This window comes from Lynx canadensis, chromosome A1, assembly GCF_007474595.2.
Source record: "Lynx canadensis isolate LIC74 chromosome A1, mLynCan4.pri.v2, whole genome shotgun sequence".
Taxonomy (NCBI): Eukaryota; Metazoa; Chordata; class Mammalia; order Carnivora; family Felidae; genus Lynx; species Lynx canadensis.
This window is the reverse complement of record NC_044303.2, coordinates 29,569,681-29,581,645: the sequence shown is the minus strand read 5'-3', so window position 1 is coordinate 29,581,645 and position 11,965 is coordinate 29,569,681. Positions and strand designations below refer to the sequence as shown.

The 11,965-nt window shown below is 53.2% G+C and overlaps 1 protein-coding gene across 2 annotated transcripts; it reads left to right on the top strand.

The window, feature by feature from the left end:
• Positions 1-6,426: 6,426 nt before the first annotated feature.
• PCDH8 (protocadherin 8) lies at positions 6,427-11,117 on the top strand. Of its 2 annotated transcripts, none has more exons than XM_030311838.1 (3): positions 6,427-8,975; positions 9,466-9,673; positions 10,162-11,117. In XM_030311838.1, the coding sequence occupies exons 1-3, from the start codon at positions 6,633-6,635 to the stop codon at positions 10,533-10,535; spliced, it is 2,925 nt and encodes a 974-aa protein (XP_030167698.1). In that variant the 5' UTR covers positions 6,427-6,632; the 3' UTR covers positions 10,536-11,117. The 2 variants fall into 2 exon arrangements, with proteins under 2 accessions (XP_030167698.1, XP_030167696.1); XM_030311836.1 differs by having other exon boundaries at positions 6,427-9,266.
• Positions 11,118-11,965: the final 848 nt, after the last annotated feature.

Sequence of the window (11,965 nt, the reverse complement as noted above, 5' to 3'; positions counted from 1 at the left end):
TATGGAACATGCCACTTCTCACCCCCTCTACCAGCACAATTTGTCTTGGACAGATGTCCAACAGAAGACCTACTGTGAGGACTCTGGACCTGTTCCTGGCCGAACCCAGAGAAGCCTCAACTTTCTGAGCAAAAAGAACCCCCTCCCTTCCACTGCTGTCTGCCTGAACTCTCCTTGGAACCAGACTTCCAAGAGGAGGTTCCCGGGAGAAACTGCATTCTCCAGAGGACTGGAGATGCTGGAGATCACCAGCCAACTCCTCTGGCACCGGCACCGCTTACTCCAGCGCCCTCTGGCTGGGGGAGAAGGCAGGCCGGCAGATAAGGAAATAGTCCTCTGGCTAGACCCACAGACAAGTGCCGTCTCAGTGCATGTCTCTCTGTCCTGAGTCTCTTGGGATTCAGCCAGACCACTAACTAGCTAGTCACTGTTCCCAAACCTGCCACTTGAGAGCTCCCTCCTAGATCAGTCTACCAGTTTAGGTTCTTTGGTCCATTTTCCTGCCCCTACCCTGGTAAACCTGTGATTTCACAATGACATCCTTCAACCCCATTGCCTAAGGATAGAACTAGAATTCCTTAACTGTGGTGTATGAAGCCCTGACTTGCTCACTCTGGCTTTCTTCCCCACAACGTTCCTACTCCAGACCCTCATGGCAACCTACACCCCAACCCTTGGACCTTCATGCCATTGAGTTTCCTATTCCTGCAAGAAGGATTGACCTATTCATCTCCATCCCTCTCTCTCCCCTGCTACCCCCAGCTAATGTCACCTCCTGCAGAAAGCTTTCCCTGAGCATCTCCACTCCCCAGCACAATTGGGGCCCTTCCTCTAGGTTCATGCAGGCGTGCAATGCACACCCGCACCACTGCTCTTAACATATGGCCCGCACTCAGGTATTCCACTCCCCTAAAGACTGTGGGTAGCCACCTGTGATAGACTGCAGCATAGGCCTTCATCACAGCAATCCTCATATGCCATGTGGTATCCTTCTTCATCTGTGTCCCACCTACGGGCTGGCATACGGATTCTATTTTTCTCCGTCGTCGTCATCGTCGTCTTCTTCTTCTTCTTCTTCTTCTCCTCCTCCTCCTCCTCCTTTTCCTCCTCCTCCTCTCTCTTCTCCTTCTCCTTCTTTAAATAAAGCTAGCAGAGAAGCATAGAACAGATTCTCCCTCACAGCCCTCAGAAGGAACCTGTCAACACCTTGATGTTGGACTTCCAGCCTCCAGAACTGTGAGAAAATAAATGTCTATTGTTTAAACCACAAAGTTTCTGGCAGTCCTGGTGAACTAATGCTGAGGGGAAGCAAAGAGTCAAACACTGGCTCCACATAAGGTACAGGAAGTCACCAGCTACTCCTGAGCATCCTAAGAGGGAAGGCCTTCTGGAATAGTCCTGCTCCCCCAGAATTATGTGTTGGTGTCCACTCAATATTTGTGTCTGTAGGTGGTTTCAGTCATGATAAATGGCTTTTGTAGAAAAGGATGGTGGATAAGTCCACTGGAAACTCCTTTTTGCCATCATCTAATCTCAACCAGAGAGTAGGTTTCCAAAAGATTCTGAAAGCATTAAAATTACTCAACCCTCACATGACCATGTCTCTCCTTCCATGGGGATCTATACACCCACCACTATACCTATTATTATTTCCAGAAGGGTAGGAGGAAAAAAAGAATCAGAAGGATAGTTAAAACTAAAGCAAAGAGGGGGCGCCTGGGTGGCGCAGTCGGTTAAGCGTCCGACTTCAACCAGGTCACGATCTCGCGGTCCGTGAGTTCGAGCCCCGCGTCGGGCTCTGGGCTGATGGCTCAGAGCCTGGAGCCTGTTTCCGATTCTGTGTCTCCCTCTCTCTCTGCCCCTCCCCCATTCATGCTCTGTCTCTCTCTGTTCCAAAAATAAATAAACGTTGAAAAAAAAAATTTAAAAAAATAAAAAAATAAAAAAATAAAAAAAAACTAAAGCAAAGAAGCAGACAGGAAGTGGGAGGGTTGTTCTTTTGTTTTGTTTTGTATTTTGTCTTTCTGAATAAATACCTCACCTGTAAAATAAGAGGTTTAGATTATACCTCCTTGTGCTTTAAAAGGAAATGATAATTAACATGTGTTCAGGGCTTCCTAAGTACCTGATACTGTATTCTTACACAGTCCTTAAGTCAGCTTTACAAGGTATTATTATTATCCCCATTTACAGAGAGATCAAGTAACTTGCCCAGGGTTACACAGCAATTCAGTGGTATCAGATTTGAACCCAAGCAGGATGATTCAATGCCTGCAGTCCACAGCCTATGTTTCATTTCTTATCAGGTTAAGCAGGCATCCCAGAGCATCCCGACACACAGAACACAAAAAAGGATGAGTAGCCCAAGACTTGGAAATGGTCCATGATTTGTGAGCATCTGGCACTGGGATCAATCCAAAATCAATGTTTAAACAACAGTTACCTTCACCCCCAAACTGTCTCGTCTGACTGCTGAGTTTGAATCAGGGCTATGAAGGATGTTACTCTGTGGTTGAAATCAAAGTTTAAAAGTCACTCTGCCAGCATCAACAGCCCAATAAAAAAGGGAGGTGCATTTTTAAAAAATATAAGTTAGCATCTGGAGTGTAGGAAAGAGCTTGGTTGCATTTCTAGAGAGCAAACACCAGCAAAACTCAGTGACTTAGAAATTCTAAGAGATTTCTACAAAGTGTGCTTTCCTTACAAGAATGAAGTGGATGCTTCTGAAGAGCTGCCTCTGTTCTCTGCTTGGAGGAGCACTTGCTGCAAACTTCCCTGGAAGGTTTATCCAATGGAGTGAGCCTGTTGAAGGAAAAACAATAGGCCCTGGGCTTTTTTTTTTTTTTTTTTTGAATAGTTAAAAGGGTAAAAAATAACCCCTCTCCCCATCCATCCTTAGAATTACACTTTCCAGCGAAGTCTAGTTCCCTTTCCTGGTAGATATAATCCTAATTAAAAATAAATTACATGCTGTATAGAACTTGCAATGGAAAAGATAATCCTATTACATATGAGAATATATCCTGATTTTCTTTCCCGCTAAACTGTGGGAGATATCAGATCAGGCTGAGCCCCCCATTGTCGCCGCTTTGAAAACTTTCCTAGAGCCCTAATCCGTCACGTGACGCCCGTGTCAATCTCGGGGTCTGCACGCGAGTTTCACAAAGCAGGCATTAGGCTCGGCAACAGAAACCCAGCTTTGCGGAGCCCGCAGCATTTGCATTCCGAGAAAACGCCGGCCATTGTGGGGCTGTGTTTGTTCTCAGGATTGCGAGACTGTTGCCGGCTAAGTTGCTAAAACCCAGAGAAAGGGGCTCCTTTGAGCCTGCTCGGGCCTTTGGTATGATAACAAGTCGATGTGAGTTGCTTTTGTGGGGCGGGAACGGCGTTGGGGGAGGGCGAGCTCCCCTGCCTTCCCCCCCCCCGCCCCCGCCCCCGCCCCCGGCCCCACCTCCACGGACATTTTGCTTCCCCCGGGAGTTGCTGTAGGCGCTGATGCGCTATTTTAAATCGTATTTCAATAATCTGGAGGCCGCCGGAGGCAGTGCCGGGAGCTCGTTCTGCTCGCGTGCCTTCACACCTCTACGGCCGGCTCGGAAGGCCGTGTTCGCCGCTCGCCTCCTGCGGCTACCCGCCGGGGGCTCTGCGCCCCACGCTTCCTGGCGCCGCCGCTGTCGGGGTCACTTCCGAGCGGCCGAGTCGCCAGCCCAGGATAAAATGCTTTGGACCTGCTACTAGCCGCCCACACCCCTCCTACCGCCTCCTGTTTTATGCCTGTTCTGCCACTCCCTTCCCCCTGCCCCCAGCACGCCTTCCCGTATTTCAGTCTTGAGAATGAGCAAGATGACACGAAGCGCTTTGAGTAAAAATATTAGGTAGTTGGGATTCTCCAGCCAAGCAAAAATAAAACAAATTTAAACAGCGCGCGGCTGGGATCCTGTGGTCCGGCCCAGAACTGAGAGGCTCGAGACCGCAGGGAGCGCAGGCGTGGGGTCCAGTTCTCAGTCACTTGTGACCGTGCTCTAGGCAATTGTCTACTCACGGAAACAGCTGAAAACATCCTTTTTCTGCTATTCTGCCCCACGGCCCTCACCCTTGTCCTCCCTCAACCCCTCCCTGGGTTCTTGGCTTCGCAGCCGATGCACCGCGCGGACCTGACCTCTAGGGGTTACACTACTGACACTGGGAGGCCGCTGTCCGACTGCGGAGTTCCGAAAGTGTTCGAGTCTGGGCTGACCCTGGAAGGGCGGGGGCGGGGGGGGGGGAGGGCGCGACCCTGGAAACACTAAAGGTCACTAGCAGGCCCCAGGCCGGAGTGGGAGTGCTGAGGAGCTCGGAAAGAAGACCGAAAGTTCTTTTGGCTGAGCATACCCACCGAGAAATACCTCTTGGGCAGGAGCAGAGAGAGAGCAAACTATTAATTGGCAGCTGCGAGGGGGAAAAAAGTGGAAGGGAAGGCTGGGGAATTGTACTCCTGCAGGGGGCGTCGCCCTTTCCTTGTCCCTTCGCGGCTGCAGTTGCCTGGCATCAATGCTTTTAGCAATACCAGGACAGCAAGGTGAACGGGGTGGGGAAAGGAACCCAGAGGCACAACGGCTCTGAGGACGCCCCCAATCTCTTCTCAATCTCATAAGAGCTTTATTTATTGATCTCTGGGGCTGCGTGTGTGTGTGTGTGTGTGTGTGTGTGTGTGTGTGTGTTGTTTGTTTGTTTTATTTTTTGCTCTTTGGCAATTCCAGGGCTCCTACTTCATTCTCCTCCACCCTCATTGCACCCCTACCTACCTGCTTGCTCACCCTGCGGAGCGGGGTTGGGGTGGAAGAGAGCCCCTGAATGTCTTCTGTAAAGACCCCAGGACATAATCACTCATGTCTGAGGGAAAGGAAAACACAGATTGGACGCTGACAGCAGGACTAAAATCTGGATTCAGAAGAATATTTACTAAATACAGTCTGCTTATCAAATCCTTCGCCTTAAAAAATTTTTTTCTTGCAGTGCGTGGCTTTTGCTTTTATCTCTCCTCCTTCATACGTATTTGCATAACCTGTTCAATAAAGCTCTTCAATAAGAATTCGTCTTGCTCCTGCTTGGAGCTCCACCTCCCTGGGTCTTTGGATTGTGGGGGTGAGGGAAATACCTGTGAGGGGAGGGGGGCACCGCAAAGCCTGGCCAGTCCAGGGACCCACCCAGCCCAGAGTTTGGCAATACCAAAGCTCCACACGTTTGTAGGCAGATGGTTAAGTTCCCCCAGGTTAGTGCCAGGTTTCAACGTCATGCTGTGATTTTGTTCTGGAACGGGATGAGTGTTGCTTCTCTGAGCAGCCCTATTAGAACAGAAAGAAAATCCTCTAAATAGGCGGAACAAGGCATCAGGAGGGAAAGTTCTCTAAATGCACTTTAATATGAGCCGGGTATTGTGTGGAATTCAGCGCCCATCACCGTTTAGCGGGAGAGTTATGGCAGTGATTGGGGATGAATAGAGGAACATAATGGATACATGTGGCGTTTGCTCATTATATTCAAGTTAGCCCAACTCCGCAGTGGAAACTGTTCAACTTTCTCTCCCCTTAGCTTGTCACAGTGAAATAATACAGACATTGGGGCCTCCAATGGGATCGCCTGCCACGCCATTCTATTTCCACTGCTAACGAGGGCTTCATAAGCCTTTGATACAGTCTGATCTTTGAAACCTTTCCAAATCTCCTCAAGCTTATGCTAAATCCTATTTGGAACTTTTTTTTTCCTGGCCTGCCAGCGCCCAGGGCTTAAGAAAGCCATTTGGACAGTGACATGCATACTAACACATCGCAGAGCTCTTTTCTGAAAAGGAAGTGGCAGCCCTGATCGCCGTCGCTCACACGAGTAAAACACAATTGCGTACACAAATTTGAATAAAATCAATTCTCTCTTATCCTTAGGACTCCTAAATCGAGAGACTGTATCTGAGAGCTTTGGGAAGCTGGGAGAGAAAGCTAGTAAAATCTTACTGGGTTAAGAAAATCAGTGGAGAAAAAGGAACGAGGTTTAGGAAAGCCTCTAAGATGCAAAATGCAGAGTGGGTGGGGGGTCCCTCACCACTACCCCGAAATCCAAGGTTGTTTCCAGTTCAAACAGCCGGCCCTGGACAGGCACAATTAACAAAACCATCCACCCCCCTTTAACTCCCGGCGACCTGTGCCAACTCCTCTGTATTCAGGGCGCTGACAGGAAAGGAAAAAAGGCGAAAGGAGTTAAACAAAGAAAAGATTCCCTAATTTTCCTTTCTTGTTTTCCCCTCTAAGCCTTTCCACATTAAAGGGATTGTCAGAGGCTGGCGTAGGAGCGGCGCGAGCGTGAAGCTGCCATTGGCTGCCCGGCTCTGGTTATTTGCATATCGGCTGTTATAAAAGCGGAGGCGGCGCGCAGCGGCGCAGCTCCAGCAGCTATAGAAGGAAGGGAGAGGTGTGTAGTGTGGACCGGACTGAGCGTCCTCAGAGCCCGCCGGAACCTCGAGCTGCAGCCCACAGATCTCCCGCACTGGGCTCGCAAAGAGCGTGCTCGGAGGAGCCTGGAACTCACGCCCGGACCTGCACCTGCAAACCAGAGAGGAATTGCTCCCTCAGCTTTTTGGAATAGCACTTGGGGCTAGCGGCATGAGTCCGGTGAGGCGCGGGGGCAGCCCCTGCCTTTTCCCATTACAGCTCTTCAGCCTCTGTTGGGTGCTTTCGGTGGCCCAGAGCAAGACAGTGCGATACAGCACCTTCGAGGAGGACGCTCCTGGCACGGTCATCGGGACCCTAGCTGAGGACCTGCATATGAAAGTATCCGGAGACACAAGCTTCCGCCTGATGAAGCAGTTCAACAGCTCGCTGCTCCGAGTGCGCGAGGGCGACGGGCAGCTGACCGTCGGGGACGCGGGCCTGGACCGCGAGCGGCTGTGCGGCCAGGCACCACAGTGCGTGCTGGCCTTCGACGTGGTCAGCTTCTCCCAGGAGCAGTTCCGGCTGATACACGTGGAGGTGGAGGTGAGGGACATCAACGATCACGCGCCGCGCTTTCCCCGGGCCCAGATCCCCGTGGAGGTGTCCGAGGGCGCGGCTGTGGGCACGCGCATCCCGCTGGAGGTGCCGGTGGACGAGGATGTGGGAGCCAACGGGCTGCAGAGCGTGCGCCTGGCCGAGCCTCACAGCCCCTTCCGCGTGGAGCTGCAGACGCGCGCGGACGGCGCCCAGTGCGCGGACCTGGTGCTGCTGCAGGAGCTGGACCGCGAGAGCCAGGCCGCCTACAGCCTGGAGCTAGTGGCCCAGGACGGCGGCCGCCCGCCGCGCTCCGCCACTGCCGCCCTCAGCGTGCGAGTGCTGGACGCCAACGACCACAGCCCGGCCTTCCCGCAGGGCGCCGTGGCCGAGGTGGAGCTGGCGGAGGACGCGCCCGTGGGCTCCCTGCTGCTGGACCTGGACGCAGCCGACCCCGACGAGGGCCCCAACGGCGACGTGGTGTTTGCCTTCGGTGCCCGCACCCCGCCCGAGGCGCGCCGCCTCTTCCGCCTGGACCCGCGCTCGGGCCGCCTCACCCTGGCAGGACCCGTGGACTACGAGCGCCAGGACACCTATGAGCTAGACGTGCGGGCCCAGGACCGCGGTCCCGGGCCTCGGGCCTCCACCTGCAAAGTCATCGTGCGCATCCGCGACGTCAATGACAACGCTCCGGACATCACCATCACCCCGCTGGCCGCCCCGGGCGCGCCTGCCGCCTCTCCCTTCGCCGCCGCCGCCGCCGCCGCCGCGGCTCTCGGGGGTGCGGACGCGACCTCGCCGACCGGACCTGGAACGCCGGAGGCCGGCGCCATCTCGCTGGTGCCAGAGGGGGCGGCGCGCGAGAGCCTGGTGGCGCTGGTCAGCACCTCGGACAGAGACTCGGGCGCCAATGGGCAGGTGCGCTGCGCCCTCTACGGGCACGAGCATTTCCGGCTGCAGCCGGCCTACGCGGGCAGCTACCTGGTGGTGACCGCGGCGTCCCTGGACCGCGAGCGCATCGCTGAGTACAACCTGACGCTGGTGGCCGAGGACAGAGGCGCGCCCCCTCTACGCACCGTGCGGCCCTACACGGTGCGCGTGAGCGACGAGAATGACAACGCGCCACTTTTCTCACGGCCAGTCTATGAGGTGTCCGTACGTGAGAACAACCCGCCCGGGGCCTACTTGGCCACGGTAGCCGCCCGGGATCCGGACCTGGGCCGCAACGGCCAGGTCACCTACCGGCTGCTGGAGGCCGAAGTAGGCCGTGCCGGGGGCTCGGTGTCCACCTATGTGTCGGTAGACCCGGCTACCGGGGCCATCTACGCGCTGCGAAGCTTCGACTATGAGACCCTACGCCAGCTCGACGTGCGCATCCAGGCGAGCGACGGTGGCTCCCCTCAGCTCTCCAGCAGTGCCCTGGTGCAAGTGAGAGTACTGGACCAGAACGACCACGCACCCGTCCTGGTGCACCCGGCGCCGGCCAACGGGACCCTGGAAGTGGCGGTCCCCGGGCGCACGGCAAGGGACACGGCGGTGGCGCGTGTGCAGGCCCGGGACGCAGACGATGGTGCCAACGGGGAGCTGGCATTCGAGCTGCAGCAGCAGGAGCCGCGAGAAGCCTTCGCCATCGGCCGCCGCACGGGGGAGATAGTGCTCACAGATGACCTCTCGCAGGAGCCCCCCGGCCGCGTCTTCCGGGCTCTGTTGGTCATATCTGACGGCGGCCGCCCCCCGCTCTCCACCACTGCCACTGTCAGCTTCGTGGTGACAGCAGGTGACGGACGTGGGCTGGTGGCGCCCGCCAGTGCAGGGAGCCCGGAGCGCTCTCGCCCGCCTGGCTCGCGGCTCGCGGCGTCGGGGCCGGCGCTACAATGGGACACGCCGCTAATCGTCATCATCGTGTTGGCGGGAAGCTGCACGCTGCTGCTGGCCGCCATCATCGCCATCGCCACCACCTGCAACCGCCGCAAGAAGGAGGTGCGCAAAGGGGGGGCCCGCCGGGAAGAGCGGCCCGGGGCGGCGGGCGGCGGAGCCTCGGCTCCCGGCTCCCCGGAGGAGGCTGCCCGGGGAGCCGGGCCCAGGCCCAACATGTTCGACGTGCTCACCTTCCCTGGCAGCGGCAAAGCGCCCTTTGGCAGCCCCGCGGCCGACCCGCCCCCGCCCGCGGTCGCTGCGGCCGAAGTGCCGGGCTCGGAGGGCGGCAGCGCCACCGGGGAAAGCTCCTGTCACTTCGAGGGGCAGCAGCGGCTCCGCGGCGCGCACGCCGAGGTGAGGCCTTCCTTCGGCTGGGCGCCCCCCTCCGTGCTCCGCGGACAGGCTGGGGGAAGGGATGGAGGGTTCTGGGTGTGCTTGCGCCGGAGAGGTCTAACCTGTCACACTTGTTTTTTTTTGTTTGTTTCTTGTCCAATCCTCACCGCTCCCTCCCTCCATCCCACCCCCGCCCCGCTACTCCCATTCCCTGCTGCAGCCCTACGGTGCCTCTCCCGGCTTCGGAAAGGAGCCGGCGCCCCCTGTGGCGGTCTGGAAAGGACACTCTTTCAATACCATCTCCGGCCGAGAAGCTGAGAAGTTCAGCGGCAAAGACAGCGGCAAAGGGGACAGTGATTTCAACGACAGCGATTCTGACATCAGCGGGGACGCTCTGAAAAAGGATCTCATCAACCACATGCAGAGTGGTGAGGACTCTTCTTTCCTGCCAAGTTCAACGTTCCTTCTCTCCCCGCCCCCTTCTGCCCTCCTCTCACTCTCCGTTCCCCCAGCCCTCCTCCTCCTTCCCCACTTTTTTCAGTCCTCGGAGTTTGGGATCCCAGCCTTCCTCAGAGAGAAGAATTTCAAAATGCCTCGTCGAGGCAGCTCCACCACTTAAATAAAGAACACAATCCCATCCGGTTAGGCGGAGGCAGGGGTGACGCTAGCTACCTGAGGAGGGGAATTCTGCTTATCAGGTTTTTAATTTGCTTCCAGCCAAAAAAGCTGAACCAACTTCGTGTTAAGGTGGCTTCATAGGAAGCAGTATTTCTTTCAAATCTTGAATCATCGCGTTCACCCCCATACTCTTCTTTTCAGCCGCCCTGACCCCGTCTGACATTCTGAAGAGGGAGGCGTAGCTGTATGCAATCTCAGTAACAATCATCACCCTCTCTCCCTTTCTCTTTTCTGTTAGGACTGTGGGCGTGCACCGCTGAGTGTAAGATCCTGGGCCACTCTGACCGCTGCTGGAGCCCGTCATGCGGAGGGCCCAACACACATCCCCCGCCTCACCCACCGGCCCAGATGTCTACCTTCTGTAAGAGCACGTCCCTGCCTCGTGATCCTCTGCGCAGGGACAATTACTACCAGGCCCAGCTGCCCAAGACAGTGGGGCTGCAGAGCGTCTATGAGAAAGTGCTACACAGGGACTATGACAGGACAGTCACTCTGCTCTCCCCTCCCCGCCCAGGGAGGCTCCCAGACTTGCAGGAGATTGGGGTACCCCTCTATCAGTCCCCCCCTGGCAGGTACCTGTCCCCAAAGAAGGAAGCCAATGAAAATGTGTAATCCCATGCTGCATGTCTTCACAACATATACAGGTCACTCCGAGAAGCCCCTAAATTATTGACAGGTTTCAGTGTTGTATATATAAATATGCAAGATGTGCCTTAAAATGAAGTTGTTGGAAGCTATTTCCAATCACATTGGTACTGTTTGGTATTTGCAAACAAAAATGTAGTTAATGTAATTTTTATGAAATGTGTGCAGTATTTAATTTTTCTTATCATGCTATTGACTTTAATTTCACTTGCGGCTTGCCATTTTCTTAGTGTTTTTAACCTGTACATTGTGTAATGTAATGTTTGTATATAATGAAATTTTGTTATATTTTTATATAATAAAAGCTAAAGTGGAAGTTATTGCCAAAGGAACTGTCTGTAAGACAAAAAAAAAAATGGGAATTACTTAATGGAATTTACCTTTCACCTGAAACAACCTAGTGTTTGAGAATTTTTGCCTTGCCAAGTATACCTTGTATATCTTGAGTCTGTGGTAGATTTCAAGTTCAATGTTACTTAATTACATTTGGTTTTCTGTAAACCGTGTCACTTATAAGCACAGTAATAAAGGATTTGTCATGTGTTTGAAGAATCTGCTAATTGCTTTTCATGAAGTTGCCTACAGTTAGACATTCACAAATAATCTAAGAGCCAGAATTAAACCTTCTTTCAAGTGCTAATTATTTGGGCATTATTAATATTCACAGCAATATTAAATTTCCAAGTATTGGAAAGTCTCATCTGAGTATTAAAAATACTTTATTTTGTAAATCATGCACAACTCCATTTACATCAGGCACTCTATAAAATCCTTTTCCTCATTTATTCACTCAACAGATATTTATGGTGCATCTACAAAAAGTGGAGAAAGCTGTTTGGGCTGTTCATTCACTAATTAAACATCTGTTGAGTTTTTACTAACTGCAGTAACTCCTCTAAGAGCTGGAGTTCGAGGTTAAGAAGACCTAATCTCAAGGAGCCCTTAGCATATAGGATGTTAATAGCAAAAAGACACTCAAATGTACGGGTGAAATGACACTTGGGATTTGCTTTAAAATATTCTAGAAGGAAACATGAGGCTACATGAAACAAGACTGACAAAATATGGATCATTGCCACTGCTAGCACGGGTACATGTGGAGATGGAGGAGGGTAATGATACTGATCTATTTGTGTGTTTGCATGTACTTGACGTTTGTTATGGAAGGTTTTTAAAAAGCCACTCTAAAAGACCTATGTCTATTTCTTATATTTAATGCATTCATTTCATTGGAAATTAAAATGATAACAATAAGCGCTAGCATTTACTGAACAAGCTTTAAAATGAGCAGAGCTCCTTACAAAGCATCTGCATGAATTATCTCATTTAATCCTCAAACTACCCCCCATGAGATGGGAACTATCATTATCTCCATTTACAGATAAGGAAACTGGGGC

Excerpts from the sequence above, each read along its gene's own strand:
- PCDH8 (XM_030311836.1), top strand. The coding sequence starts at position 6,633 with ATGAGTCCGGTGAGGCGCGGGGGCAGCCCCTGCCTTTTCCCATTACAG. Across the intron at positions 9,267-9,465 it reads TCCGCGGCGCGCACGCCGAG|CCCTACGGTGCCTCTCCCGG; the intron begins GTGAGGCCTTCC and ends TCCCTGCTGCAG. Across the intron at positions 9,674-10,161 it reads CATCAACCACATGCAGAGTG|GACTGTGGGCGTGCACCGCT; the intron begins GTGAGGACTCTT and ends CTTTTCTGTTAG.